The sequence below is a fragment of the Grampus griseus genome (assembly GCF_964374135.1).
Source record: "Grampus griseus genome assembly, chromosome: 9".
Classification (NCBI taxonomy): domain Eukaryota; kingdom Metazoa; phylum Chordata; class Mammalia; order Artiodactyla; family Delphinidae; genus Grampus; species Grampus griseus.
This window is the reverse complement of record NC_139003.1, coordinates 4,824,175-4,850,002: the sequence shown is the minus strand read 5'-3', so window position 1 is coordinate 4,850,002 and position 25,828 is coordinate 4,824,175. Positions and strand designations below refer to the sequence as shown.

At 41.0% G+C, this 25,828-nt stretch overlaps 1 protein-coding gene across 1 annotated transcript; it reads right to left on the bottom strand.

The window, feature by feature from the left end:
- Positions 1-264: 264 nt before the first annotated feature.
- XRCC2 (X-ray repair cross complementing 2) lies at positions 265-21,943 on the bottom strand. The gene is made up of 3 exons (XM_082662306.1): positions 21,890-21,943; positions 9,662-9,743; positions 265-1,267 (listed from the first exon to the last, which is right to left on the bottom strand). Exons 1-3 carry the CDS (start codon positions 21,926-21,928, stop codon positions 546-548), a joined length of 843 nt encoding a protein of 280 aa, XP_082518432.1. The 5' UTR covers positions 21,929-21,943; the 3' UTR covers positions 265-545.
- Between the last annotated feature and the right edge of the window lie 3,885 nt (positions 21,944-25,828).

Sequence of the window (25,828 nt, the reverse complement as noted above, 5' to 3'; positions counted from 1 at the left end):
ACAGAAGCTCAAGCATAATGCAGCTCCATCTTTGAATTCAGTAAAACAGATCAAAGTGCTCTGACTTTCCATCGTCTTTGGTGTGAAAGGCAGATTGGGTAGGCTCCTTGTTTTCATCCTCTTTACAGAAATAACAGCTCTACAGAAACATTTTCCAAATTTACAGCTTCTTAAAGGAGTTACATATGAAAAATCAGAAATGCATTTCAACTTTCCTAAACAAGTATTTAACTGAATTCCAGAAATGTGACACAAAGTTAGAATATTCCACTTTATTTGGACTGAAATGTATATCTTATTTACTTAGTCTTAAAACAACTTAATATAGCTTAATTGTTATTATCACTTTGAATAATCTTCAACAACCTAGGGAAGAAGAGTCTAAGGTTCTACTGTACTAGTTTAAGAAATCCATTCTGTATAGAAACACGGTTATGTTAAATTCCCTTAGAGTTTAAGAACTTTAGAATCAAACCCTTTTGGCCTATTAAAGACGTTTTAAAATTTGCATAATATCCTACAAAAAGACTATCTTATGATACATATCAACAAAACTCAACACCACTTTCTCCAATAATAAAAAAATGCTTTTTTAAGTTGTTACTTTTTAAATGACGTGAAACTAAAGAAAACTGGTTGCTCGTTTTGGAATCATCTTGTTTGGAGAAAAAGATTCTGTGCTTTACCACTTGTTGCCACGCCTTACACAGATAGGGTCTATAGTCTACATCCACATCACTCTGGCGATTAAAGGCACAAGAAGGCCCTTCTGCTGAGCTTGAGGTTTTCTGCATTATACTTTGTGTTGTTGCAAAAAGAGCCAACCGATACTCATTTACCAGCTTCTCTAAGAGTTGGGAACATTTCTTCAGAGTGGACTCCTGTAAGTGAACACTTTCTCCTCCATTGACACGGTCTATCCAATAAAAAGCTGACAGGCTATCTAAAATCAAAAGGCAGAGGGAGGGGTGGCTACAGAACATGGTTTCTAGCGAGTACAGTGTGAGGAGTAACTGGGTGCTACTGCTGCAGTGCACCAAAAAAAACCTCCCAAGGCAGTATTTGATTATTTCTTCAGAACTTTCGGATAGTCTGTGCTCAAGAATTGTAACAAGCCGAAGTATATCAAAGTGGTAATCTGTGTCAATAAACAAGACTTCTACTTCCAGTCCGCCTTCCGATTTCGGAAGTATACACCGTGCTGTTAAATGATAAAGCATTTCTGTTTTTCCTGTTCCTTCTGGGCCATGAAATTCAAGAATATCACCTGTGTAAAATTTAAAAATGTCAGTCAAAATGCAGCAGCATTTGATAGCCTACAATAATGACAGCCTACAAAATGAAAAGTGTGCAAAAATGTTTAAAAAGACATTTACTGAAATTTTTTCCTTTTGAAAGAAAATCTAAATCCATTTGCCAAAACGGATTTGTATAAGCAAATACAAATAAATAAGGAAATAAAAAGTAAATCACTAAATTTCACCTCTGAGAAAGGTGTTGGCTATTAATTAGCACAAAGAAAATTTGAAAAACAAAATGACATGGTTGAAATGGGCCTAAGGGAATCTCCTGGTGAGGGGTCCACATACACTCACACTTAAATTGGTGACATTACAGCACTAAGAATGAAGTGCCACAGATCTAGGGTCTTTTAAAAGCTACTGACTACTGCACACACCATTTCTGGTAGTTAGTTATCCCATATCCAGTTTCTCATTTTTCCTTAAGTATAAAACCCCAGTTTGGGGGGAAAGCAATGTGCCCAGCTTAAAAACGATTCTTTTCAGTTTTCCTTACAACGAGAGGCCAGCAGGCAGCACAGCTGTAGCCAATGAGACACAGGTGGATGTCTGTTGGGGTTTCCAAGTTGTGCTGTCCTCACACAGGCACCACTTCTGTCTGCTCTGCCGCTCCCTCCTCTGAGATGACAGCGAAGATGACAGGTATACACTGAGGAGGGCAGACCCTAAAGAGGGTGGGGCAGGAAGACAGGAGGCACCCAGGACGTGGATGACAATAAGGAACCTCGCACACCAGCCTGCCTCCATACCTGTGCGAGAAAAATAAGCCACTTGGCTGGACTTCTGCTACGTGCAAGTGAAACAGTCCCTAACTAGGGCTTCTCAAAATTGCTGGCATTATGGGTGGAACAGTTCTTGATGGTACAGTTTCACACATACAAGGCAGTAAGGACCCACAGCTTTCAGGCCCTAAGGGCCAACTGCATCCCTCAGGTGAAAACACCCCTGCACGTTTCCAAACTGCCTTCAGTTACCCTTTGCTATATGAGTATCGCTTGATACTGTCTTGCTGAAATGACATCTGCACTGTGAATTATTTTCCTAGCATTATAAATCAAAGTCAACTACTCTAAACTTTGAAGACCCCAAATCTCTTTCTATATAGTTTCCAATAACTCTCTTTCATTGAGGACAGCACAGGTAAAATAAAACACCTGGGGAAACTGTCCAGCCTCCAGAGCTTTTCAAAATCCACTCTAAACAGTGGCCTTCCAATTCTTGTTTGCTTGACATTTAATTAGTTTTTTAAAGATTTATTTATTATTTATTTATTTATTTTAGGTTGCATGGGGTCTTAGTTGTGGCATGCGGGCTCTTCGTTGTGGCGCATGGGCTTTTCTCTAGTTGTGGCGTGTGGGTTTTCTCTTCTCTAGTTGTGCCGCACAGGCTCTAGGGCATGTGGGCTCTGTAGCTGTGGCACGCGGGCTTAGTTGTCCTGCGGCATGTGGGATCTTAGTTCCCCGACCAGGGATCAAACCCGCGTCCCCTGCATTGGAAGGCGGATTCTTTACCACTGGACCACCAGGGAAGTCCCTGTTTGCCACTTAATTTATGGCTGAACTACATAAATGGAAACACTATGTTAAAAATGCAGATTATTAGGCCCTAAACAAACTACAAGTCGATCTGAGAATCCAGTTACTTTATTTCCTGCTATTCCTAACAAACCATTGTATGTTGGAACATTCACAAATAATGTGTAAGAAACCTAGCAATCTGTCACCATACCATATTTAAGGTAGTATAAAACTTCAGCCAATTTCCACTATAATCTTATATACAATCTGCAATTCAAAATTTTAATTAAAGACTCCCCCAAACCCCTGCCCCCAAGATTCCAGCCTCAAGGAGTAAAACTATTTTCATATTAACAATTGTTCATGGATGCCCTTATTAAAAGTTAACACAGTGACTAAAACTATATTCAATCCAGATGTTCCACTTACTCTCTCCTACTATATAACTGATGAGCTAAGTGGAAATCCTCCCTGCCCCCAAATAAAAATCTTTTACCGCCCTCTATTATAGAAAGAGAATAAGCTATACTCACTAGATGAAGAAACATTAACACCGAACCAATATTAATGATAGTGAAGGAAAGCTGAAAACACAGCTTAGCAAGATTAACCTGAAAGTGGTTTGGAGGACACGGAGGACCACGCAGAAACACGACGCGGAGACCGACAAGCAGGCCACACACAAGCACCTTCTCTCCTTTCCCCAGGAAAGGCAGCCTAAGAGGCTGAGAAGCAGTAACCAACCTTTTTATAGCGCTTTCCAAATGAAAAGGGACGGCTGCGTATCTCGCTGGATCCTAGTAACAACACTCTGAGGTGGGAAGAGCAAACTGTATCATCTTCTGTCATCACACTTAACATGCTATATCATTTTTGATGATTTGCTTGACTGATTCTATTTCTTGTTCACTACTTTAAGGTGGGGACTTGAATACACTATCCCCAGCACAAAGTACGGTATCTTTTGAATGCATTTCATCAGGTTACTTTCTTCTTAAGAATTTCTTAGAAGAAATCTAAATAATGAAAACGTAAGTTCTCATTTGGTGAAGAAAGTCAATTTTGGAACATGGCATTTTGAAAGGGAGCAGGTGTGGTAGGGAGTTACAGGTGGGGATGTGGGCGTTGGTTAGCAGAGTCGGCAGGTGTGAAGGCCAGCTGCCCCTGGGCCCGACTGTGCTGACACTTCATTTCTATCAAGTCTTCAGCCTCCTTCACTTAGAAGGTAAGGGTTAAACCTAAGGTAGTGATTTAAAAGTTCTCAGAGACAGGCTTGGAAGTGCTGTGTACAAAAAAACACATAAGCGGAGCAGAGATTTTTTTTTTCTTTTTTTTGCGGTACGTGGGCCTCTCACTGTTGTGGCCTCTCCCATTGCGGAGCACAGGCTCCGGACACGCAGGCTCAGCGGCCATGGCCCATGGGCCCAGCCGCTCCGCGGCATGTGGGATCTTCCCGGACCGGGGCATGAACCCGTGTCCCCTGCATCAGCAGGCGGACTCTCAACCACTGCGCCACCAGGGAAGCCCAGCAGAGATTTTTAATTCACATAATCATGTAAATATCCTAACAAGAATTTAGCTTTCAAAAAAAAAAATTTAGCTTTCAAAATGGTAAGTTAAGATGTATCTCTAGGTGTCACAAATAAATATACCCTACAGCCACTACGATTTAAGATTCACAACAGTAATAAGAGGCTGGATATAGCAATCTAGGAATAAGTTACACAGAAATAGAGAAGAGAAAACTCTTTGGGGGGTGGGAGTGAACCTAAAACTAAGATAGAGGGCCAAAACTCAATTCTTTGGATAGATCCACAGTTAGAGAAGTCAGCATAAAGACAGATAAAACAGAAATTTAGTAGAAATAGTACTAAATAATACTAAATGCAGCAGAAAAGTCCTAAAAATAAAGACATGGCAGGGGAGGGTAGGAAACCCATCACTAAACTGGCCCTGGATAGTAACCGCATAGCGGTAAATGTGCAGCCTGCAAAAGCGCATTAATGTAAACATTTTATGAACCAAACTTTGAAGACTCAGATACTCAGCAGATAGGCTGAGGGACTTCCCCGGCGGTCCAGTGGGTAAGAATCCACCTTCCAATGAAGGGGACACGGGTTCGAGCCCTGGTCGGGGAACTAAGATCCCACATGCCGCGGGGCAACTAAGCCCGCGCCCTCTAGAGCCTGTGTGCTGTAACTACGGAGCCCGTGTGCCACTAGAGAGAAGCCTGCGCGCCAAAACAAAGAGCCTGCACGCTGCAATGAAAGCTCCCACGTCCTGAAACTAAGACCCAACACAGCCAAAAACGAATAAATAAATATTTTTTTAAAGTCTATTATTTAAAAAAAAAGAAGTCAATAAGCTGAAAAGGCAGCACAGGGAGCAGTCACTGCCTCTAGAGTAAGAGCAAGGAGAGAAATCAGAGTGGGGGAAGGTAGGGACACATCAGGGACTAGAAAAGAACACAATGGTTTAGGCTCATTTAAAAAGTAAAAAATTCAGTAGCAGTTCCATGTGGCTGGAGAGTCAAATGAAGATAAATTAAGCTAAGAGAAATGTAACATATTCTGAAGTAAAAGAGGAGGGACTCCACAGAGAGCTAGAAATACTTGATATTGGTCAGAGGGTAACTGAGATATCTCTGGATATTTTCTGGATTCTTAGAACGGGAAAAAATGAAAAGTTTGCCAAGTATTTTCTTGGAGAGAGGGGTGGTGCTCGTGAACATTTTTCATCGTAACACAAAAGAGAAAGGCTTTCCTACATGGTTTAACAAGGCTTTCTAAATCCATGTGTTAACGAGGGACTAGCTGGTGTGGTGTAAATATGGACTCCTTAGAGCCTTGGTTCAGCACAAGTTAAACTGAGGCAAAGCTTAAGGCTGGCTAAGAGATTATTAGGTAGATAGAAACCCTCCTATCCTTTTACAGATTACTAGCAAAGTGGGGGGAAAGGTCATTTATAACAACTGGGTAAGTAAAATCTGCAAACTTGGAAATTACACATGAATATTATCATTAACTTCTTGAACTAGATTCCCTGCAAATATGTTTAATGATGAACTGAAATCAATTTCACTGATTTTTATAAACATTTACTATCTAATCATAAGATCAAAAATAATATTCAGGGACCTCCCTGGTGGCGCAGTGGTTAAGAATCTGCCTGCCAATGCAGGGGACACGGGTTTGATTCCTGGTCCCAGAAGACCCCACATGCTGCAGAGCAACTAAGGCTGTGAGCTACAACTACTGAGCCTGTGCTCTAGAGCCCTCGAGCCACAACTACTGAGCCCTTGCACCGCAACTACTGAAGCCCACGTACTTAAGAGCCTGTGCTCCGCAACAAAAGAAGCCACCGCAATAAGAAGCCAGTGCACTGCAACAAAGAGTAGATCCCACTCGCTGCAACTAGAGAAAGCCCGCTTAACAGCAATGAAGACCCAATGCAGCCAAAAAAGTAATAATAATAATAATAATATTCAAACATTATGTTCTGTAGAGGGGACACGGTCCTTTTAACTGCATCTGAATCACTATCTCGTAAGTTTCTGTGAGCTGTTAAAAAAATCTCACCCTAGTCCAGGCAAACTACTGCATATTACAACTGGTAGTTAAAGGAAACAATCCCCCCAAAAAACCCCCCAAAAAATCACCTCTACAGTTTGACATTAGACAAATTAAACTAAATCAGAAAATCTGGATGGTTTGGCCTTGATAGTTACTCTCACAAATAGAATGAGTAAGGGGTTTGGGTAACAGATTGTCGGAGTAAGTTTACGAATTTAAAGAGCCTTCAAAATAAGTAAAAGAAAGAAAAGCCAAAAAAATACACCATCTAGGTACCAACCTACTAATTGTATAACAAATATGTTGAATTTGTAGAGTACAATCATTATAGTACTGAAGAGGTAATGAGTCTGTATATGGTACTGAATAAGTACTATCCCAAAAAAGTATTAAAAATATGTTTTACAACAGCATTAGAGACCCCTGTAACAGCTAAATCGCTTACAGCTTCAACTTGAGCTTCCCTATAACAGTTTCTGATAAACTGCTGTTGTTGATAAATTACTCTTATAATCCCAGTCTTATGTATGCTGTTGCTCCCATGAATATTCATCTAACCAGTTTTATAGCTCTAAGAGCTATCATAGTTTTAAGTAAACTTTTTTGTTAGTGACTGAACATAATGGTGTTTTTAAAGTTTCTATAAATGTAATATTCAAATGTATAAGCTGTGCTTCAAACCTATTTTTTTTTTGTTTTCATTTTATTATTTTTGGCTGCACTGGGTCTTCATTGCGGTGCGCAAGCTTCTCATTGCGGTGGCTTCTCTTTGTTGGGGAGCACAGGCTCTAGGCGCACAGGCTTCAGTAGTTGCGGCACGTGGGCTCAGTAGTTGTGGCTCTCGGGCTCTAGAGCACAGGCTCAGTAGTTGTGGCACACGGGCTTAGTTGCTCTATGGCATGTGGGATCTTCCCGGACCAGGGTTTGAACCCGTGTCCCCTGCATTGGCAGGAGGATTCTTAACCACTGCGCCACCAAGGAAGTCCTCGAACCTATGTTTTAATGTCAGTTTCGTAAGGTTCAACTTAATAATATCCTTTCTGATAGAATAAAAAGAGTTCAATCTTTTGTCTAACATGTTTGATCAAAATTTGTCATTTATTATTGATAGTTTAGAATTTTTTTTTATCTAACAGATATGCTCTATAGGAAATACTAAAAGGAGTCCTTCAGGCTGCATGAAAGGACAGCAGTAGACAGTAACAAATCCAAATGAGTTAATAAAGAACATAGGACTACATAGGTAAATATAAAAGACAGTATAAGTGTTTTATATTTTTAATTATTTTTTCATCTGATTTAAGATTATTAAATTATTAAATAATTATTAAATTATTTTTATATTTTTAATTATTTGTTCATCTGATTTAAGAAACAACTGCATTAAGTAATTTTAATGATTTTAACTAAGCAAAATTTTAAGTGTGTTTAAGGCATACCGTATATAAATATGTAATTTAAAAGCACAAAGGAAGGGGACAGGAATGGAGCTACACGGTAGCAAAGTTTTTTATAAAATATTGAAATTAAGATGGTATTTAATCCAAACCAGATTGTTATAAATTAAGATGGTAATTGTAATCCTCAGGGCAATCACGAGGTAAATAACTCAAAGAAAAAAAAAGTAAAAATAATGACAAGGAATTAAAATGCTACACTAGAAAATATCTATTTAACACAAAAGAAGACAGTAAAGGATGAATAGAGAAACGAAAGACGTAAGACACATATAAAACAGATAGCAAAATGGCAGTCATAAACCCTATCTTAACTAATAATAGTAATAAATGGATTAAACTGTCCAGACAAAAGGCAGATTGACAAAATGGAATAAAAAAACACGATCCAACTATAGGTTGTTTACAATGGGCACACTTTACATCTCATGTCACAAGGCTGATAGTAACCAAACAGTAACCAAAAGAGAGCTGAAGTGGCTAGCCTATTATCAGACAAGGTATACTTTAAGGCAAAAATTGTTATTAGAGTCAAAGAAGGACGTTTTGTTTTTTTATTGTGGTAAAAGATGCTTAACACCATTAACCGTCAGCGAAATGTAAATCAAAACCACAATGAGGTATCACTTCATACTCACTAGGAAGGCTATAATCAAAAAGACAGACAGTAACATGTTTGCAGGAAGTGGGGAAATTGGAACCATTATACACTTCACTGGAACCACTGGAACCATTATACACTTCACTGATAGTGGCAAGTAAAATGTGGCAATTCCCAAGCAGCTACTTTGGAAAACAGTCTGGCAATTTTGCCAAAGGTTAAACACAGAGTTACCATACAACCTAGCAGTCCCTCTCAGAGGTATTATCCAAGGAAACTGAAAACATTTCTCCACAGAAAAACTCGTACACAAAATGATCATAGCAGCATTAGTCATAACAACCAAAAAGTAGAAACAACCCAAATGTACACACCAACTGATGAATGGGTACAATAGAATATTATTATTCAATAAAAAGGAATGAACTACTGATGCATGCTACAATATGACAAATCTTGAAAATATTAAGCAAAGTGGAAAGAGTCAGTGACAAAACACCACATACTGTATGATTCCAATTACATGAAATGTCCAGAAAAGGCAAATCTATAGAGGCAGAAAGTAGATTAGTGGTTGCCTAGAGCTAAGGGATGTGAAAGGAAATGGGTAGTGACTAGTAATAGGCAACGGTTTCTTTTTGGGGTGAAGAAAATGTTCTAGAATTGATTGTGCCGACAGATGCCTAAGTGTGCAAATTGTACACTTAAATGGGTGAACTGTATCTCTTTAAGGCTGTTATATTAAAAAAGAAGAAAACCACCTAAGCACACTACCTTCTTTCTAGTTCTCCCTAGTGTAGAGGGGCCAGTAAAACAAGTGGGTATTATTCTCCCTATCGCAAAAATATTAACAGAGCTACCAAGTACCGAAGGACTTTCCCGTGATTCTCAAACTTGTAAAGAATAAAAATAAATAACAAAACTCCCATTAAATACTGTGCTGGGATAAAAGAGGTTTTCATACTGAAGACTTAACTGCAAATAAACCAAACCCCATCTCATCTGACACAGATAATGAAGGCTTAAAAGTGTCTCATAAAAAAAAAAAAAAAAGTGTCTCATCATCATCTTTCTCAGTTTTTAATTTCACAGTGTAACCTATATAGGCTGTTGCTAGAAGTGTGTGTATGTATATGAACATACGTGGGGGAAAAACTTGTTTTATAAAACTTAATTTATGACACTATATTTTGGCTTGAGATTGTGTTTTTACCATGCACAGGTGAATCTTCATCAGCAAACAGATGTGGTTCTATTTCTTTCAAGGAACTTCTACCTTCCAGTCGGGCAAGGAGCTTGCGAAAGGGAAAAAAAAAGAGAAGGAAAATTCATTGTTTAAAAATATAAAATCCTAGAAATCGATATTTATTCAATTTTCCAAAAGTCTGTAAGAGGCTTTTCATCATTTTGAGGATCTGAAGGAAATTATGAAATAGAAAATACAGTTTAGGAGAAAAGTTGTGTTCATTTATTCAGAAAATACTTTATTTTTTGTTAATGTACCATATACAGTTGGTATAAAATGAGTCCCTGCCCTCAAAGAAGCTGATAGGGTCTTTGGGACACAGCACCAAACTGCTAATTGCAAAGTATTTACCTTCCTTACTCATTATAATTATCTTTCTCACTCTGCTCACCACACTTGTTATCAGGTATCAGCTTTTAATCTGTCTGCCCATTATATCGCCAGCTCCTTATGTAGGGGAGGGAAGGCGGGGGGGACAGAGAGAAAGGTGGAGAAGAACTTCCCTGAGAAGCTCCCAGTGAATTTGTCAATTCGTGAACAGGGCACAAGCAGGCATACCTGGCAGATGGGACATCAGCACAGTGTGTGGGTAAACTATAAGCAGATTTGAATTGCTAGAGCTTGTGGCACGAAACTGGAAGGAGATAATGAAGTCCTAAAAGAACAGAAGTCAGATCACAAAGGGTCTTGGATGTCACCTTTAGGAGTTTGCTCTTTGGCTTGTAGATAAGAGCAAGGGGTTTTAGAAGCAATCTAGAACAGTTAAGAGTAGACAGCTAGGTCTTTGGGCCTGAGGTTTCTCATCAGTAAAGTGAGCAAAACAAACTATTTCCCTCACAAGACTGTTGAGGATTCAGTGTGTTCCGAGAGTGCCTGGCACAGAGTAAGCATAAGCTATTATTATCTGCATTTCAAACAGATCATCTTGGTGGCTACCGAGGGGATGGATTTGAGAGCAAAGCCAGATGCGGAGAAAAGGCTCAAGTTCATCACACTAACCTGGAGAAGTGCCTGTACCAAGACAGAAGGAGCTAGAACTACAGGAAGCAAAATTCCAAGACAGACTGAAATGTCAACGTGGGAAATATAACCAAAGTTGATTCTCAAGGTTCTAAGGAAACAGTACAGATTTGACAACCCTTCTAAACAACAAAAACCCGTATCACAAACGAAGAAAAGCAGTCATCCTTTGTGGGTTTTTTTTTTTTCTTTTAAACAGAAGCAAAAGTTTTTGAAAGAGTTCCTGCAGTGATGAAAAGGTTCTATATATTAATTTGGCAAATATTTACTGAATGTCTACTATGTACAAAGCACTATGGCAGGTAAAATGGAGACTACAGAAATGAAGATAATTAAGCTACCCTCAAAGAACCTGCAGTTAGGTCCTCTAGGAGATGAGATTTTATCACAAAACAAGCTAAAGACTGCTAACTACACTCGAGTGCTTTGAGTTAGAACAGAGCTTCTGAGGGCAAACCTGTGGTCAATTATTTTCATAAATATTAAGACATTATTTGTTTTTCTCACTATGCTGACACTTGCACTGATGGTGCAGCAGCAAAGGTGGGTAACACTGCTGGCACCCAGCTCAATCAAGGCAGTGGCATCAAACCATATTAGTGCACACGGTACTCTTCACCACTCACAGAAGAACAAAGAAGCAAGCGAAACTATTTTTGCATAAGAATGTTTTTGATGTGGCAGTAAATAAGTATTGACTCCATATTAAATCATAACCTTTGAGTACTGTTGAAAATATTCCCTGTGATGACGCGGGAAACATATTAGTAGGAAAGAATTTAACCTTGACCAAAGAGAGGTCTGGCCTTTGCCCTTGGCTCCTGGGAGATAATCTCTAAGCCTCTTGGAAAATCCTGCTGATAAAAGTGTCTTTGTTTACCTGGGGGCCCTGAGCCACACCAGATAGTCTCACAAGTATCTTCACCTAAAGGTGAGGGCTTTGGGTCAGCTCAACCTCTGCACAGTGGCTGGACACAGAGGCCAGCTGGTTGGGGGGCTGACCATGTCTACATGACAAAGCCGCATAAACACTCTGGACACCAAAGTTCAGGGGAGCTTCCCTGGTTGGCATACTGTCCCCCACTGTTGCTGGGGACAGTCAGCACTGTCCACACTCCACTAGGACAGGACAATTGGAAGCTCCATATTTGGAATTCTGGATTTTGCCCCATTATGTCTCTTCCCTGGGCTGATTTTAATCTGTATCCTTTTGCTGTAGTAAACTATAACCATGACTAAGCTTTCAGCGTATTCTGTAAGTCCTTCCAGCAAATCACTAAACCTGAAGGTGGTCTTGGGGACCCCCAAACATGCAATTAATGTCAGAATGAGTGAGGTCACGAGAACCTGGAACTCTGCAGTTGGTGTCTGAAGTGAAGGCAGTCTTGGGGACTTCCCCCAAGTTCACACACAGACAAGGAAAGCACTTTTGCTCCGAACTGAAATACAATGGTTTTTCTCTAGGAAAAGCACTTGTGTGATTACCTGAGCTGCATACTTTTTCATAAAACACCCTTTTATTTGAAAGAATGACTGACAGACAAATTAGGATTACACAGACTTTGTTATTTGGCAGACGTTTTACTGAAAACAAAGAAAGTCAGCTGGTCACTTTAAGGAAACTGACAGTATTTGTTGCCAATGATAAAATTTGAATTTTGGAAAACTTTTATCCACTACCGTGAGCTTGACAGCATCCCAATACTTAAAGCATTGGTGAAATCACTCAAGTATTTTAAATTTCTCCATTTCACTGACAGATATAACCCACATAAACAACAACCTTTTGGTTATGGACGTTAACCGGAACGGCTGTGGTGACCATTTTGTACGACATACGAATACTGAACCATTTATTATGCTGTAACTCAGTCCTCAAGCCAAAAAGTATGAGAACCACTGGGTTAGAAGGTTGAGGGTCCAAAAGAAGAAGACAGAGAAACTTTCGTGGACAAGATGGAACACATGAAATGACTATAAAATGTTTTTAAAAGCATGTATACAAATGACCAACATCCTCATCAGAATGATTAAAGTGAGAAGTTACTCCAACCGTTTACCCTTACTGTCACTGCTCAAGATATTTTAGAATCCTCCTCTGGAGAATTCCTTGTAAGACAGAATTCAGAAAAGGATTAGAATTTTATTGACAGGACTCTTAGATAAAAATGGTATTACTCCTCTTATCAAACTGGCTGACTTTGCCGATTTGCATCTGACTTTCCACTATTACTAAAAAGTCAAATTCATTTTCAAAGGATGAAAACTACCTATCAATGAGAAATTTCCAAACAGTGTTTTACAATGCCAAAAGCAGAGTATACCGAATACAGAGGAAGTGAAAGTACCTCCCAGAATTTGGAAATAGATTAACTCTGACAAAAAGAGATAATATTAACAATTTATAGAAGTCACTTGATGGGATGAGATATCTTACAAACCTAAGCAGAAAATATCCTAAAAATTTGGCATTAACCTGACCATTATGTAAACTAAAATGAACGATGTTGTCCAGATTTGAGGAATAAGCTGAAAGAAGCAAGGTAGAATCAATCTAGAGTTTCAGAAGGGCAAAGAGTAAATGAAGCCAGGGTAAAGGGAACCAAAGTAAGTTCTGTTTGACATGAGAGTTTAATCCTTTTAGGGAAGATTAACGCATCAGGCAAACAAAGCAGGGTGATGGTAGCTATTAAGATAATTCAACTATTTCTCTTGATTCTCTAAGCAACCTTTCTGAGCGCAAATTTCCTAACTGGGAAAGAATACACAGTGGACACAACAATTTTACTCTATTTGGCAGTTCACTAATATTGTAAATTAATAGATTTGGCATTTGGTTTGTAAATCAGTATCTGCCAGGTTTTATTATCATAACAATAGCTAACTAATAATAGCTACTATTTGTACTTGCTGTGGTACATAATTTATATACATTATCTCTTTAATTATCACATTAACTCTATTTGTTATCATTCTATTTTTCAGATGAGAAAACTAGTAGACGCCAGAGTTGGGATTTAACTGAGATCTCTGGCTCCCCAAGCCTGGAATTCTTCCCCTGTGCTACACAGCCTCAGAATCAGTATCACTGAGTCTGAAAAAATCTGAGTACAGGGATGACAGTTTTTGGACCTACTCTGCCGAAGATCAAACCAATCTGAGGTCCTGTCTAGGCAATTATCTGGTCTCTCTCGACCATCTCTCTTAGCACTCCCTCTAACACCACAAGGAACCCCAAATGTTTTCAACAGCAACATCAATACTGGAGCTAGTATACGGTCTGCAAAAGGGGTAATAGTCAATTATACAGATATTATTTGGTAAAAATTTCAAGCAAGTCAAGTGTATTCCAGGAACTGAGTAAGGTGCATAGATACAACACCTTACTTACATAGATACAACAGACACAGTTCCTATCCTCAAAGAATTTAATGAGGGAGAGTCAAAGGTTTAAAAAGTACGATAAAGTATGGTAGGTGCTATAATATCAATAGAAATAACATGGGGCTCTGTGAAGGCACAAAAAAGGGACAGTCGATTCTAATCTGTGTGAGAGGCAACTTTAACTCTGAAAGAGAGATTTAGCATGTAGTTCTTTCAGGCACGTACAAAATATACATTGATAGAGCAATGTCCTTTCCCTATTCTCTCAATTAAATGCTCTAAGGCCTAGACTATTGAAAGAATGAAAATTCTACACATTCCTCAGGGCCAGCTCCTTCCATGAAGCCACTCCTATACTTAGGAACACATTACCTACCAGTCTCCCTCATCTGGATCTAAGAGCTTGAAAGGAACTGGCTCACCACCAATTCCAAAATGCTTTACATTTGGCAGAAACTTAGTAGCTACCTATTAAGTTGAAGGTAAACAGGTCACAGGTAGGTAGAATTGGGGGAGGATGGAGAGTAAAAAGAACCTCCAACTACATAGATTTTCACATGTTTGGACAATCTATGCAAACTTCTACTAAACAAAAGTCCTTGAGTATTCTTACAGCTTTCATCAAAGTTCTTAACACTCATTAACAGAAGTCTGTTTTATAGACAATCATATAGCTTCAATGCCTGTTAAGTAGAACACGTACCATACAGATGTTTTAAAACATCATTTGGTTATGGAAAAGCTTACACTAGAGCAGGAAGGAGAGCTTAAAGATCAAATTAACCAGAAATGAATGACATTAAGGCAAACATGTGTATGTAATTGTCATTTGGATAAAGGCTCATTTCCCCTGACCTTTTGTGATTAAATCTGTTTACAGATGGACCCCAGCAGCAAGGTTTCAAACCAGTTAAGTATAAAAGTCTACCTAAAGAAGCAAACACTCTAAACCAAATATTCCCACCCCCGCCCTATAACAGGTCTGGATTTCCACTACAAACTGAATACAATTCTCAGTAGTTTTATTACATACATACAGAGGAAATTCACTCCAGGCAAATCTGTGTTAACTATAACATACAGAAAGTAAGAGAGGAGTTGGAATGTGTAGGATGGCAAGGGAAAGCAGCAGCTATGTTAACATGTATGTGATCAGTGCAAAATTGGGCCCTTACCATGGTAGTCCCTTAAATTCACGGACTAATTCTTTTTCACTTGTGAAATTAGGCTCCTCTGCCACTTAGAAAATTCAGTCGCCCTTCAGGGCAGAGTACTGGCCTGGCTCTTAATAAAGCTTTCGTCTAAACTATATGGAAAAGACAATTGTTACTCGAATACTAAATCATAAAAATTCCATTGTTTCTAAGTATAGGCCCCAAAGAGCTGCTGCCTTTACAACTAATATTTTTTAAAAAGCAATCACCCGGGGCTTCCCTGGTGGCGCAGTGATTGAGAGTCCGCCTGCCGATGCAGGGGACGCGGGTTCGTGCCCCGGTCCAGGAAGATCCCACATGCCGCGGAGCGGCTGGGCCCCTGAGCCATGGCCGCTGAGCCTGCGCGTCCGGAGCCTGTGCTCCGCAACGGCAGAGGCCACAACAGTGAGAGGCCCGCGTACGGCAAAAAAAAAAAAAAAAAAAAAAAAAAAAAAAAAGCAATCATCCTATACGAAGGAAAAATAGATATATAAAAAGTCAAGCAAAAATTACTACATGTACCTAAGAAACATTCACTTCTAGCAGAATTTATAAGGACTAAATTTTAAATTTATGACATCCTACCAGTTAGTAATTTCATTAAATGCATAGTTAAGATTTCACTAGGAAGTTATATCAGACTATGCTTCAAAATGTCATTTAGACAGAATCATCAACTATATGCAAGATCCCAGAAAGAGACAATAAAGCACAGACTCAAAACTGCAGAAGCTTAACACTGGAAGGACACTTACCCCTCCCCCACCTCCCTTGTATGTGAGGACCTCTACTGGAGAATACCTCTGGTGTATGCTCCCATCCTCCTGTTCTCTCTTCCCCAGGGAAGAAGAGGTTTTCCTAATGGGTTAATTTGAGAGCAGGAACTAGACACACATTGATTGGCCCCGTCCTGGGCCCTGACAGCTTGCCTGCAGGAAGTGCATATTGTGCTGTTTCTCGTGTAGGCGGAGGGGCGCTCAGAAATGAGCATTTGGCAACATGAAGTTCGACGGTAACCCTGACAAGAGCACTTTTGGTGGGATACGGAGACAGAAGCCAGACAACAGTGGGCTGAAGAGTGAACGAGAGAAAAGTAGGCTCAGGCCAGAGCACAAGGGAGGAGGGCTCTACAGAGGAGGAAGGGAATGGGGCTGGTAGGGGCTGGTGTGTAGGGAGTCTTCTGGTTTGTTTCGTGTGGACTGCTTTATGTTAGGATACTGATAGAAGTGATTGGTAGAAAGAAGACTGCAGATGCAGAAGACAGAAAAAGTGGGGATACCTGCAGGAGTGATGTCCTTGAGGGAGTGGAGTGGGGTGGATGGAATTCATATCACAAGTGGAGAACCTGCCCTTTCTTAGAAGCAAAAATATTCTACTTTACAGGAAGGAATTCAGAGAAAATCAGTACATGTCCTTTTTATCAATACAGACTTGATGAAAAACCAGGAATTGCTATATTACTACCCGATAAAGTAGACTTCAGAGCAAAGAAAATTACTAGAGACAAAGAGGGACACTACATAATGATAAAAGGATCAATCCACTAGGAAGACATGTGATCCTAAATGTGTACGTATCAGACACATCCCAAAATACACGAAGCAAAACTCATACAGCTGAAAGGAGAAACAGACAAACTCACTAGCTGGGACTTCAACACCCACTTCTCAGAAACCAAAAGACTTACTAGAAGATCTGAACAACACAACCAACAGGATCTAATTCATATACACAGAACATTTGACCCAACAATAGCTGAGTGTACATTTTTTTTCAAGTGCCCATGGAACGTTCATCAAGCTAGATCACACCCTGGGCCATAAAACAAACCTCAACAATCATAAAAGAACTGAAGTCATACAGAGTATGTTTGACTATAATGGAAACAAACTAGAAATCAGTAACAGACAACAGGAAAAAATAAGGGAGTTCCTGTGATTTTTTTTGTTTGTTTTCTCAATGACACATGAGGCAAGGCAGAAAGGAGAAGGAAGAGAAGGGAAGGCATGAAATTTATCATTAAACAATTATTGAGCACCTACTGTGGGCTAAATATTGTTCTAAACACTAAGACTTAAAGGAGTAATCCCAACAGAGAGCAGTCACCACCCTTCATTGGCAGGGGTGGGAGGTGGGGAGGAAGACAACATATAAACAATATAAGATGTCAGATGTGGTAAGTGTAACGAAGAAAAAGAAACAGAGTAAAGGAATAAAGATTAACAGTAGGAAGGACCTCCTTATACTGGATGGAAAAGCTTCTCCTCTAAGAAACATGAAGCAAGTGAAGAGGCGAACCGTGTCAATTTCTGAAGGCACTGCAAAGGCCCTGAGGCTGAAGCACACTTGGCACATTCAGGGAATAGCAAAGACAACAGTGTGTCTGAAGAAGAGTGAGGGAGAGTGGAAGAGGAGATCAGAAAGGCAGGAGAAGAGATCCGAGGCGGGAATGAAGGGCAAATCATACGATCTGCAAATCATGCATCAGTGGAGGAAACAGGATTCTGGATATTACTATAAATGATACAGGAGCCTCTGGAAAACTTTGAACAGTAGAGTCTGCTTACATTTTGAATGGATCACCCTGGATACTATGTGGAAAATATGTTAGAATAAGTGTGAACAGGGTGGAGCAGAGCCGAGTTAGAAGGTTACTGTGATCAAGCAGGTGACAGTTCCTAGGAATAGGAATGGCTGCAGTAAAAAGCAGTGAAACATGGTCAAATCCATGATATATATTGAAGGCAGAGAAAACAGGATGTGCGAATGGATGTGGGCTGATATGAGAGGAAAAGAGGATTCAAGAATGACTTAGTTTTTGGCTTGAGCGACAGGTAGAACAAATTCACCGTTTGACAAGATAGGGAAGGCCTGGGAGGAAGCAGGTTGGGGCTGGGTGTACATGTGTGGTGGTAAACCAAGACTGCAGTGTAGGGCATATTAAAATTTTTTTCATGTTTTCTCTGCATCCAGGAGTCAATCATGATGAGCATGTTAAGTCTGGGATGCCTATGAGACATTCATGTGGGTATGTCAAGAAGATACTAGAACACGTGTGTCTGGAATTCAGGCGTAAGGTTGGATTTGATGACAGGTGTTTTGTAGGGAGAAAGTGAATTACTTTCTAGAAAAACACAAGTGGACTGGGAGTCCACTTGAAGTTGATGGTTACAAATTTAAAATGAAATCAGTCGGCCTGGTTGTGATTTTCTTTAGCAATATTCAGCTGAGTGGGTAGACAGTGAAAGTAGACAGCTGGGTTTAACCGCAGTTAGGAAAGTAGGTTAGGATTGAAAGGGACAGGGAAGTTGAAAGTACTTATAATGGAGGAACGGTAATGATGGAGCACTGATTCTATTCTGGGTAAGAAGGGAAGCAAAGAGAGACGGGGACAGATGTTGTTCTAAGTCTACCATGCGAGACCAGAATATTATTAAATGCTAAATATTTTCTTATTTAATATTTGCCTCTGGCAAAAAGGCCACCCTGAACCTTTTCTAAGAAAAGAAAACCAGGGAATTCTCTGGTGGTCCAGTGGTCAGGACTCTGCACTTTCACTGCCATGGGCGTGGAGTCAATCCCTGGTCGGGGAACTAAGATCCCAGAAGCCGCACGGTGTGGCCAAAGAATAAATTTAAAAAAAAGAAAACCAGTCATTATTATTAATAAATAGTTATCAAGTGTTTACCGTGCAGGGAATACTGTGCTTAGGTGAAAGGACACATAGAAATATAGGGACCCACCTCCTAAGAGTACAGCTGAAAGACAACTGAGAAATCATCATCTACCGCCCTCCTTTTACAAAGGTAGAAGCCAAGGTTTAATAACATCCAAAATCATCCAGCTTGCTCCCGGCTGAGCCAAGACTACAGCCATGGTCCAGGGTTCTCTATCTCAGCCCCCAAAATGATGCCATTAGAAATGGGAAAATGTGTAAAAATCCACCCTGAGAAATGATAATTGGGATGGAGAAGTCTCCTACTTTTCATCTCAGCACTACTGGAATTTTCCGTCATAAGCATGTACTACTTTAATATAAACTATCATAATAAGGTTAAAGAGAGGAAACAGTATGTTGTGCACGACAACCAAAACTGGACACTTTGAATCTATCCATTGATTACTTTTAAACGCGAGGCATTTTCAGCATTTTTGAGAAAATGTAAAGTACACCAGGGGTCCCCAACCCCCGGGCCTCGGAGGGGTTTGGGCCCGAGGCCTGTTAGCAGCAGGTGAGCGGCGGGGGAGCGAAGCTTCATCTGCTGCTTCCCAACGCTTGCATTACCACCTGAACCAACACCCCTACCCCCACCCATGGACAAACTGTCTTCCACGAAACCGGTCCTCGGTGCCCAAAAGGCTGCGGACCGCTTTAGGACACCACTACTTAACAAGGATGCGCAAACGAAGCCATTTGGTGGATGATACCAAAATACTGCCAAAATCTTTTCTAATACTGTCAGAGGAATGTAAAAGTAAAAAATGCCATTGTTACTGTGCAAAAGTAAGGTAAAGAACAGATTATTCTACTGTAAATTGCATTCCAATGTGTGTCTTTAAACCAAGGGCTCCTTATATAAGTTTTCCACTCAGCTATCTGGCCTACCCTAAATTGCATCCCTAGAATCTGTTAAAGGAAAATAATTCTTTGCGACTGTTTTCTTGGAAGACATGTATGAAATGTCTCTTCCCTACTACTCACAAGATGTGGGAAAGGTTAGCTATTTTATAAGGTGGTTATTCTTGTGAATTAAAAATTTAAAGTAGTTTATTTCAGGACTACCCTGGTGGTCCAGTGGGTAAGACTCCACGCTCCCAATGCAGGGGGGCCTGGGTTCGATTCCTGGTCAGGGAACTAGATCCTGCATGCATGCCACAACTGAGTCCACACGCCACAACTAAAGATCCCGCATGCCGCAACTAAGACCTGGCGCAGCCAAAATAAATATATAAAATGATAAATAAATAAATATTTTTTAAAAATAAAAAAAAATTAAGTAGTTTATTTCAGCTTCTTGGGATAATTTGTGACCTCAGATATCTTCCTCAACACAATGCCTCCAGGGAGGATCCATCTAGTAGACTGATGTACAAAGAAAGACAATAGAATCCAAAGAAATTAAGCCATGGCCATACAGAGCCCAGCACTTAAGGGAAAAGAGGGCTGCTTAGTTGGTTTTGATGACAAAGAGGAAAAAGAATGAAGCGGCACCAACTGCCCAGCTCCCTAATCTTCTCCCCTCCACCCCACTGTACTCCACAGTAATATGAGTGAGCTAATCTTGCTTAGGATCTCCAGACGGCCGTGGCAGGCAAACGATATGATGCTAAATTCTTTGTTCAGTGCGTCGACTGCACTGGGCTCTCATTTTTTGGATGTTAGGCTTGTTCTGATTGCAAAAGTCATCTGAGTTTAACCTGCGTTTCAAATTATCATTTCAATCAGTAAGGTTGTAACTGTAGCAGTTCTTACAGGGAGCAGCACCTCTACTCTGAAGGCCCAAGGGTTGGCAAACTATGGCCGGTGGGCCAAATCCTGAAGTTTAAAAAATAAAAGGTTTACTGGCACACAGCCATGCTCGTTTGTTTACACACCTCTGGCTGCCTCCACATTAGAACAGCAGAGCTGAAGAGCTGTGACCGAGACCGAATGGCCCACAAAGCCTAAATATAGACTATCTACTCTAGTCCTTCACAGAAAGAGCCTGTTGGTCGTTTAAGAAGGTATCGCTTCCCCTCCCTCCTCTGTATAAAAGATCCTCCATAACCTGCCTCTGCCTCTGCTTACTTCCCAACACAGTTTCCCCACTAGCTTTGTCCGTCTACAGAGAACCACTTGCAGTTCCCCTAAATCAGTGACGCCCTTGCTCAAGGCAGAACCCACATACTTCCAACTCCCTGCCCCGAATGCCACCCCCTCCTTGCCAAGCCACCGACCATCCAAAGGTCCCTAAAAACCTCAGCTGTCCCCTCCTCCTCCCAGTTAGTCTTCCAGGCTGCCCGCCCCTCGACTGGACGGCACGATTTACCAACCGTCCTGTAATTTGTAGGCAGCCTCCCTTACTTGTCCTGCAAAAGCAGAAGCTGTTTCTTGCGTTTTTTAATCAGCGGTTAACACGTAATAAGTGCTTGATACTTGCTGGCTGAATTCCTGAATAAATCTTTGCAGACACCACATGGCTTGTGTGGCCCTGGATGCTCAGGCTGGAAATGTAAGCTGCGATAGCGAGGCTGAAGGCCCTAAGCAAAAGATGTACAGAACAGAGGCAACAGGTGGAGCCACCTACTCAGATACCACTGTTCTAGAAAAGTCTATGAGCACTCCGCCTGGCGATCCCCTGCTTTTTCCTAGCCTCTCCTGCACACCGTACCATGTCTGACTGGTTCACGCATTACAGGTTTGGCCCGTAATGCTAGCGGTCTCGGGGGCCGGCTCCGGGGACACAGGTTTGGGGGGCGGGGCTCTAGGCTCGCCGGCGTCCGGGCCCCGCGCGCCTCCTCCTCCCCGGGGCGCCCCGGCCTCCCGCGCCCTCGGGGCTCCCTCGCCCGCCCATGGCCCTGTTCTCGTCTCCCTAGCTCCCACCTCGGCAGCTCTCACCTCCGTCCCAGACTCAGACCTATGGAAGTCACTACACATCGCCCCGGAGGCTCGGCGCAACAGCCACTCAACTTTCCCGCCAGCGTCGCCATTTACTGCGCGGCCTCGGCCCCGCAGCCAGTCAGAGACGCTAACCCGCTGACCCGGGCGCGAGCATGCGCATTGCGCCCGCCCTCGGCCGGGGAGCCGGCGGGCATGCGCAGCAGGGCGTGCGACCGCCCCCCGCCCCGCTCACTGACGTCAGACCACGTCTCCTAGGAGACCGGGAGGTAACTGGGGATTTTCTTTTCTTCCCTCTCATAAATTTCCATTTGTTTTTATTGGGTAGAACTAGCAGCATGTATTTTTTTTTAAAGTATTAACAGAACACTTACTGAGCAAACGGGCCTTTTTGTTCATTCTTGGGTTAAAAGCCTCTGGCTGGCTGTGGGTGTAGTTTATGGTTGATTCTGAATAAACGAAAAAAGTATACTAAATTTAAACGAATTTTTAGAATAAAGCGAGCCGGCAGATATATCCAGTTCTTTTTGGAGGTAGAATAATTCTATTACTGTTTGTTATCCAGTGCCTATCCATTAAGATAGATAAATATTAGATGGACAGATGATAGAAGATAGATGGATGTTGAGTATTTGCTCTATGCCAGACCTTGTGCCGAGCTCTGGGAACAGAACAAAGAATAAGAGACATGCATAAATGGAGTTTACAGCCTATTAAGCCATTTACTGGAATGTGTCCTTAAAAAATTCGCTTTCCAATAGCTGTAGCTGTTGTTTAGTTGGGCAAAACAGTGAGGGTTCTCTTTTTCTTATCCTTACGCTTGCAGCTGTGTAATTAAGAAACGATTATAATATTAGTAATGATAGGTAACACTTCCAGGGCGTATTATGTGCCAGGCACTGTCCTAAGGTCTTTATATATAATAATCCATTTAATCTCCACAGTCCTGAGGTGGGTATTGTTATTATCCTTATTTTAGAGATGAGAAAACTGAGGCACCAATTTTGGCCCATTTTACTTTGTTGTAGTGATTGTGGTGGGTCGACATTTTAATGGGAAATAGGAAGCAAAGACCATGAATACAGACAGTTCTTCACAGAAGCTTGGCTGTGAAGGAAGGAAATAACATATTACACAGAAAAATATATACAGGATAAAGGAAGAGTCATTTAAGGAGGCAAAGCCTGGTTCAAGTTTAAATGCTGATAGGAAAGAGCTGGTAGAGACTTAAAGGTTAAAGACACCATCTGAGAAAGGATACTTGATGGAGCTGGACTGGAAGAGGAAAGAGGGTGCTGGGTGTAGATATCAGCTCTAGATGGGGGAGGGCATCTCTTCAACGTGAGCAGGGGCAAGGAGTCAAGAATGAGTGCAGACTATTCACAGTAGCCAAGACACGGAAGCAACCTAAATGTCCATCAACAGGTGAGTGGATCAAGAAGATGTGGTACACACACACACACACACAATGGAATACTACTCAGCCATAAAAAAGAATGAAATAACGCCATTTGCAGCAACATGGATGGACCTAGAGATTATCACACTAAGAGAAGTAAGTCAGACAGAGAAAGACAAATATCGCATGATATCACTTATATGTGGAATCTAAAACATGACACAAATGAACCTATTTATGAAACAGAAACAGACTCACAGATATAGAGGACAGACTTGTGGTTGCCAGGAGGGAGGGCGGTGGGGGAGGGATGGGTTGGGAGTTTGGGGTTAGCAGATGCAAACTATTATATATAGAATGGATGGACAACAAGGTCCTACTGTATAGCACAGGGAGCTATATTCAATATCCTGTGATAAACCATAAGGGAAAAGAATACAAAAAAGAATGTCTATGTGTGTATAACTGATCGCTTTGCTATATGGCAGAAATTAACACAACATTGTAAATCAACGATACTTCAATTTTTAAAAAAGGGGTGCAAATGCCAGATACAGTTTGGGATGGGGAGCTCAAAGAGGTTGAGGAAGTTCTAGTCTGAGGACTTATGCTTTTTCTCTGAAGTAAAAAGCAAGGTAGTAGAAATGTAAGATTTGAGTTTAAATTCCTCTGGTGAAAATTAAAGTGAGCATCCGAGTCAAATCCCTAAACAAATGTTACCCACCTATGCACTCTGCTAAACCTTCCTCAGAAAACCATTCTTGGTCCACTTGCGTACACGGAGCAGTGGGTGAGAGACCTAACTACTACCCTAGACTATGGCAGTAATCGTTCTAACTAGGGAAATTGTCCTGTAATTGTCTATAATCACATTTAATATTCAACATACATTAGTACTATTCTTTCATTGCACAGAGCTCTTCCCTGAGTTACAATGTTCTTGAATTCCAAGGTGAATTTTCTGAACTCACCATGGATTTTGATGTCAAAATTTTGAACCCGGTTCTGTCACTTATTACCATCATTTAAGTTACTTGCCCTTCTGGGCCTTAGTTAGAGCTGTGATGACTAAGGGAAACTGTGTACTAGCGCAGCACCTGACACAAAATATCGATTCCCTTCCTACCTCCCTACCTTTCTTAGATCAGCGCTTAACAGAGCACCAAAGATATAATAAATACTCAGTAGATAGCTCCTGTTCACCGTGATGGTAGTGATTAGGGCCAGATTAAGAGATGAACCTGTATGGCAGTAGTTCAGAGTGGCACATGATAAAGAGTGCAAAAACTTCTCTAGGCACTAAATTGCCGCAGAAATATGATATGGAAAAACTCTTGTTTTTTGGCCGTGCCGTGAGGCTTGTGGGATCTTTGTTCCCTGACCAGGGATTGAACCAAAATTTGCTTCCTCTGCCTCTCCCCATCCACTCCCACCCATACACGCAGGATTATGAATCTCTAAAAATAGACCGAGAATTTTTTTGAATACAGTTTTTTTTTTTTTTGGTCGCACCACGTGGCTTGGGAGATCTTAGTTCCCTGATCAAGGATTGAACCCCTGCCGTGGAAGTGCCGAGCCCTAACCACCGGACCGCCAGGGACTTCCCTAGACAAATATTTTTAATATGCCAAATTATATTATTTGCTCCCCCAACCAAGTCCATAAATCTTAATCCAATTTGGATGGTATTGATGATGGTGATGACTTGAGCTATTACCCCTTTTGTACTGGGGTCCTGGATTTCCTATCTTAGACAAGTGAAGTCTGTTTATTTTTTTAATTCTACAGGATGTCAAAGTCATTTGTAGAGTGACCAGAGCAGAGTCAAGTTTATGCCCGTTCTAAAAGATTTGGGCTCCCTAAGCTGAAGTTTCCTCTCCTGTAATGCAGCCCATTCCATGTGCGGGTGTGACCTCACCCTTCTCCCATTGCCCTGTGGCTACTAGGGCTCTGGGAAGCAGTGCAAGAAAATGCTGGTATTCTGCCTGCTGCTGTTACTGTGAGTCATAAAATCTTCCGTCTCGGACTTGGACTTTTGTGTGGTCTGTCAGCATCCATGAAACTCTGGTAGGCTGACTTGTTAGCTTGCAGGAAGAGTAAACTCACAAGCTCTTTATAGGTCTTGACAACCCACACTAAACAATCTGTAACAGGATAAATTAACCGTTTTGAGTGAGCAGAGCAGAAGCTCCGAGAAGCGGGAATATAATCGTCATTGAGAATGGCAGGAAGACTGTTTCAAAATGGTGGGAAAGTGCAGCCGATATCGATGTATATGTCTTTCATTCTGACCTAAAGATGTTTCATGCCTTGTTAAACTTTCTTGATAAAGTTTTGAATCTAACTTCTGGGATTTGAGAACTACCAATTTAGACCTGGCAATATGAATCCCCCCTTCAAGTTCTAAGAGGCAAGAATATGGAACTAGTATCATTGGCTGTTAATATCAAGATGACAAGCTGTTTTGTGGAATGAAAAAGCTTCATGCAAAGATATATATTTTTCTGGGTGGACAAGAGCCTACTGTATAGCACAGGGAA

Coding starts and splice junctions, on each gene's coding strand:
- XRCC2 (XM_082662306.1), bottom strand. CDS start 21,928: ATGTGTAGTGACTTCCATAGGTCTGAGTCTGGGACGGAG. Junction 9,744..21,889: donor GGTCTGAGTCTGGGACGGAG/GTGAGAGCTGCC, acceptor CCCTTTCGCAAG/CTCCTTGCCCGACTGGAAGG. Junction 1,268..9,661: donor TGAAGATTCACCTGTGCATG/GTAAAAACACAA, acceptor AATTTTACACAG/GTGATATTCTTGAATTTCAT.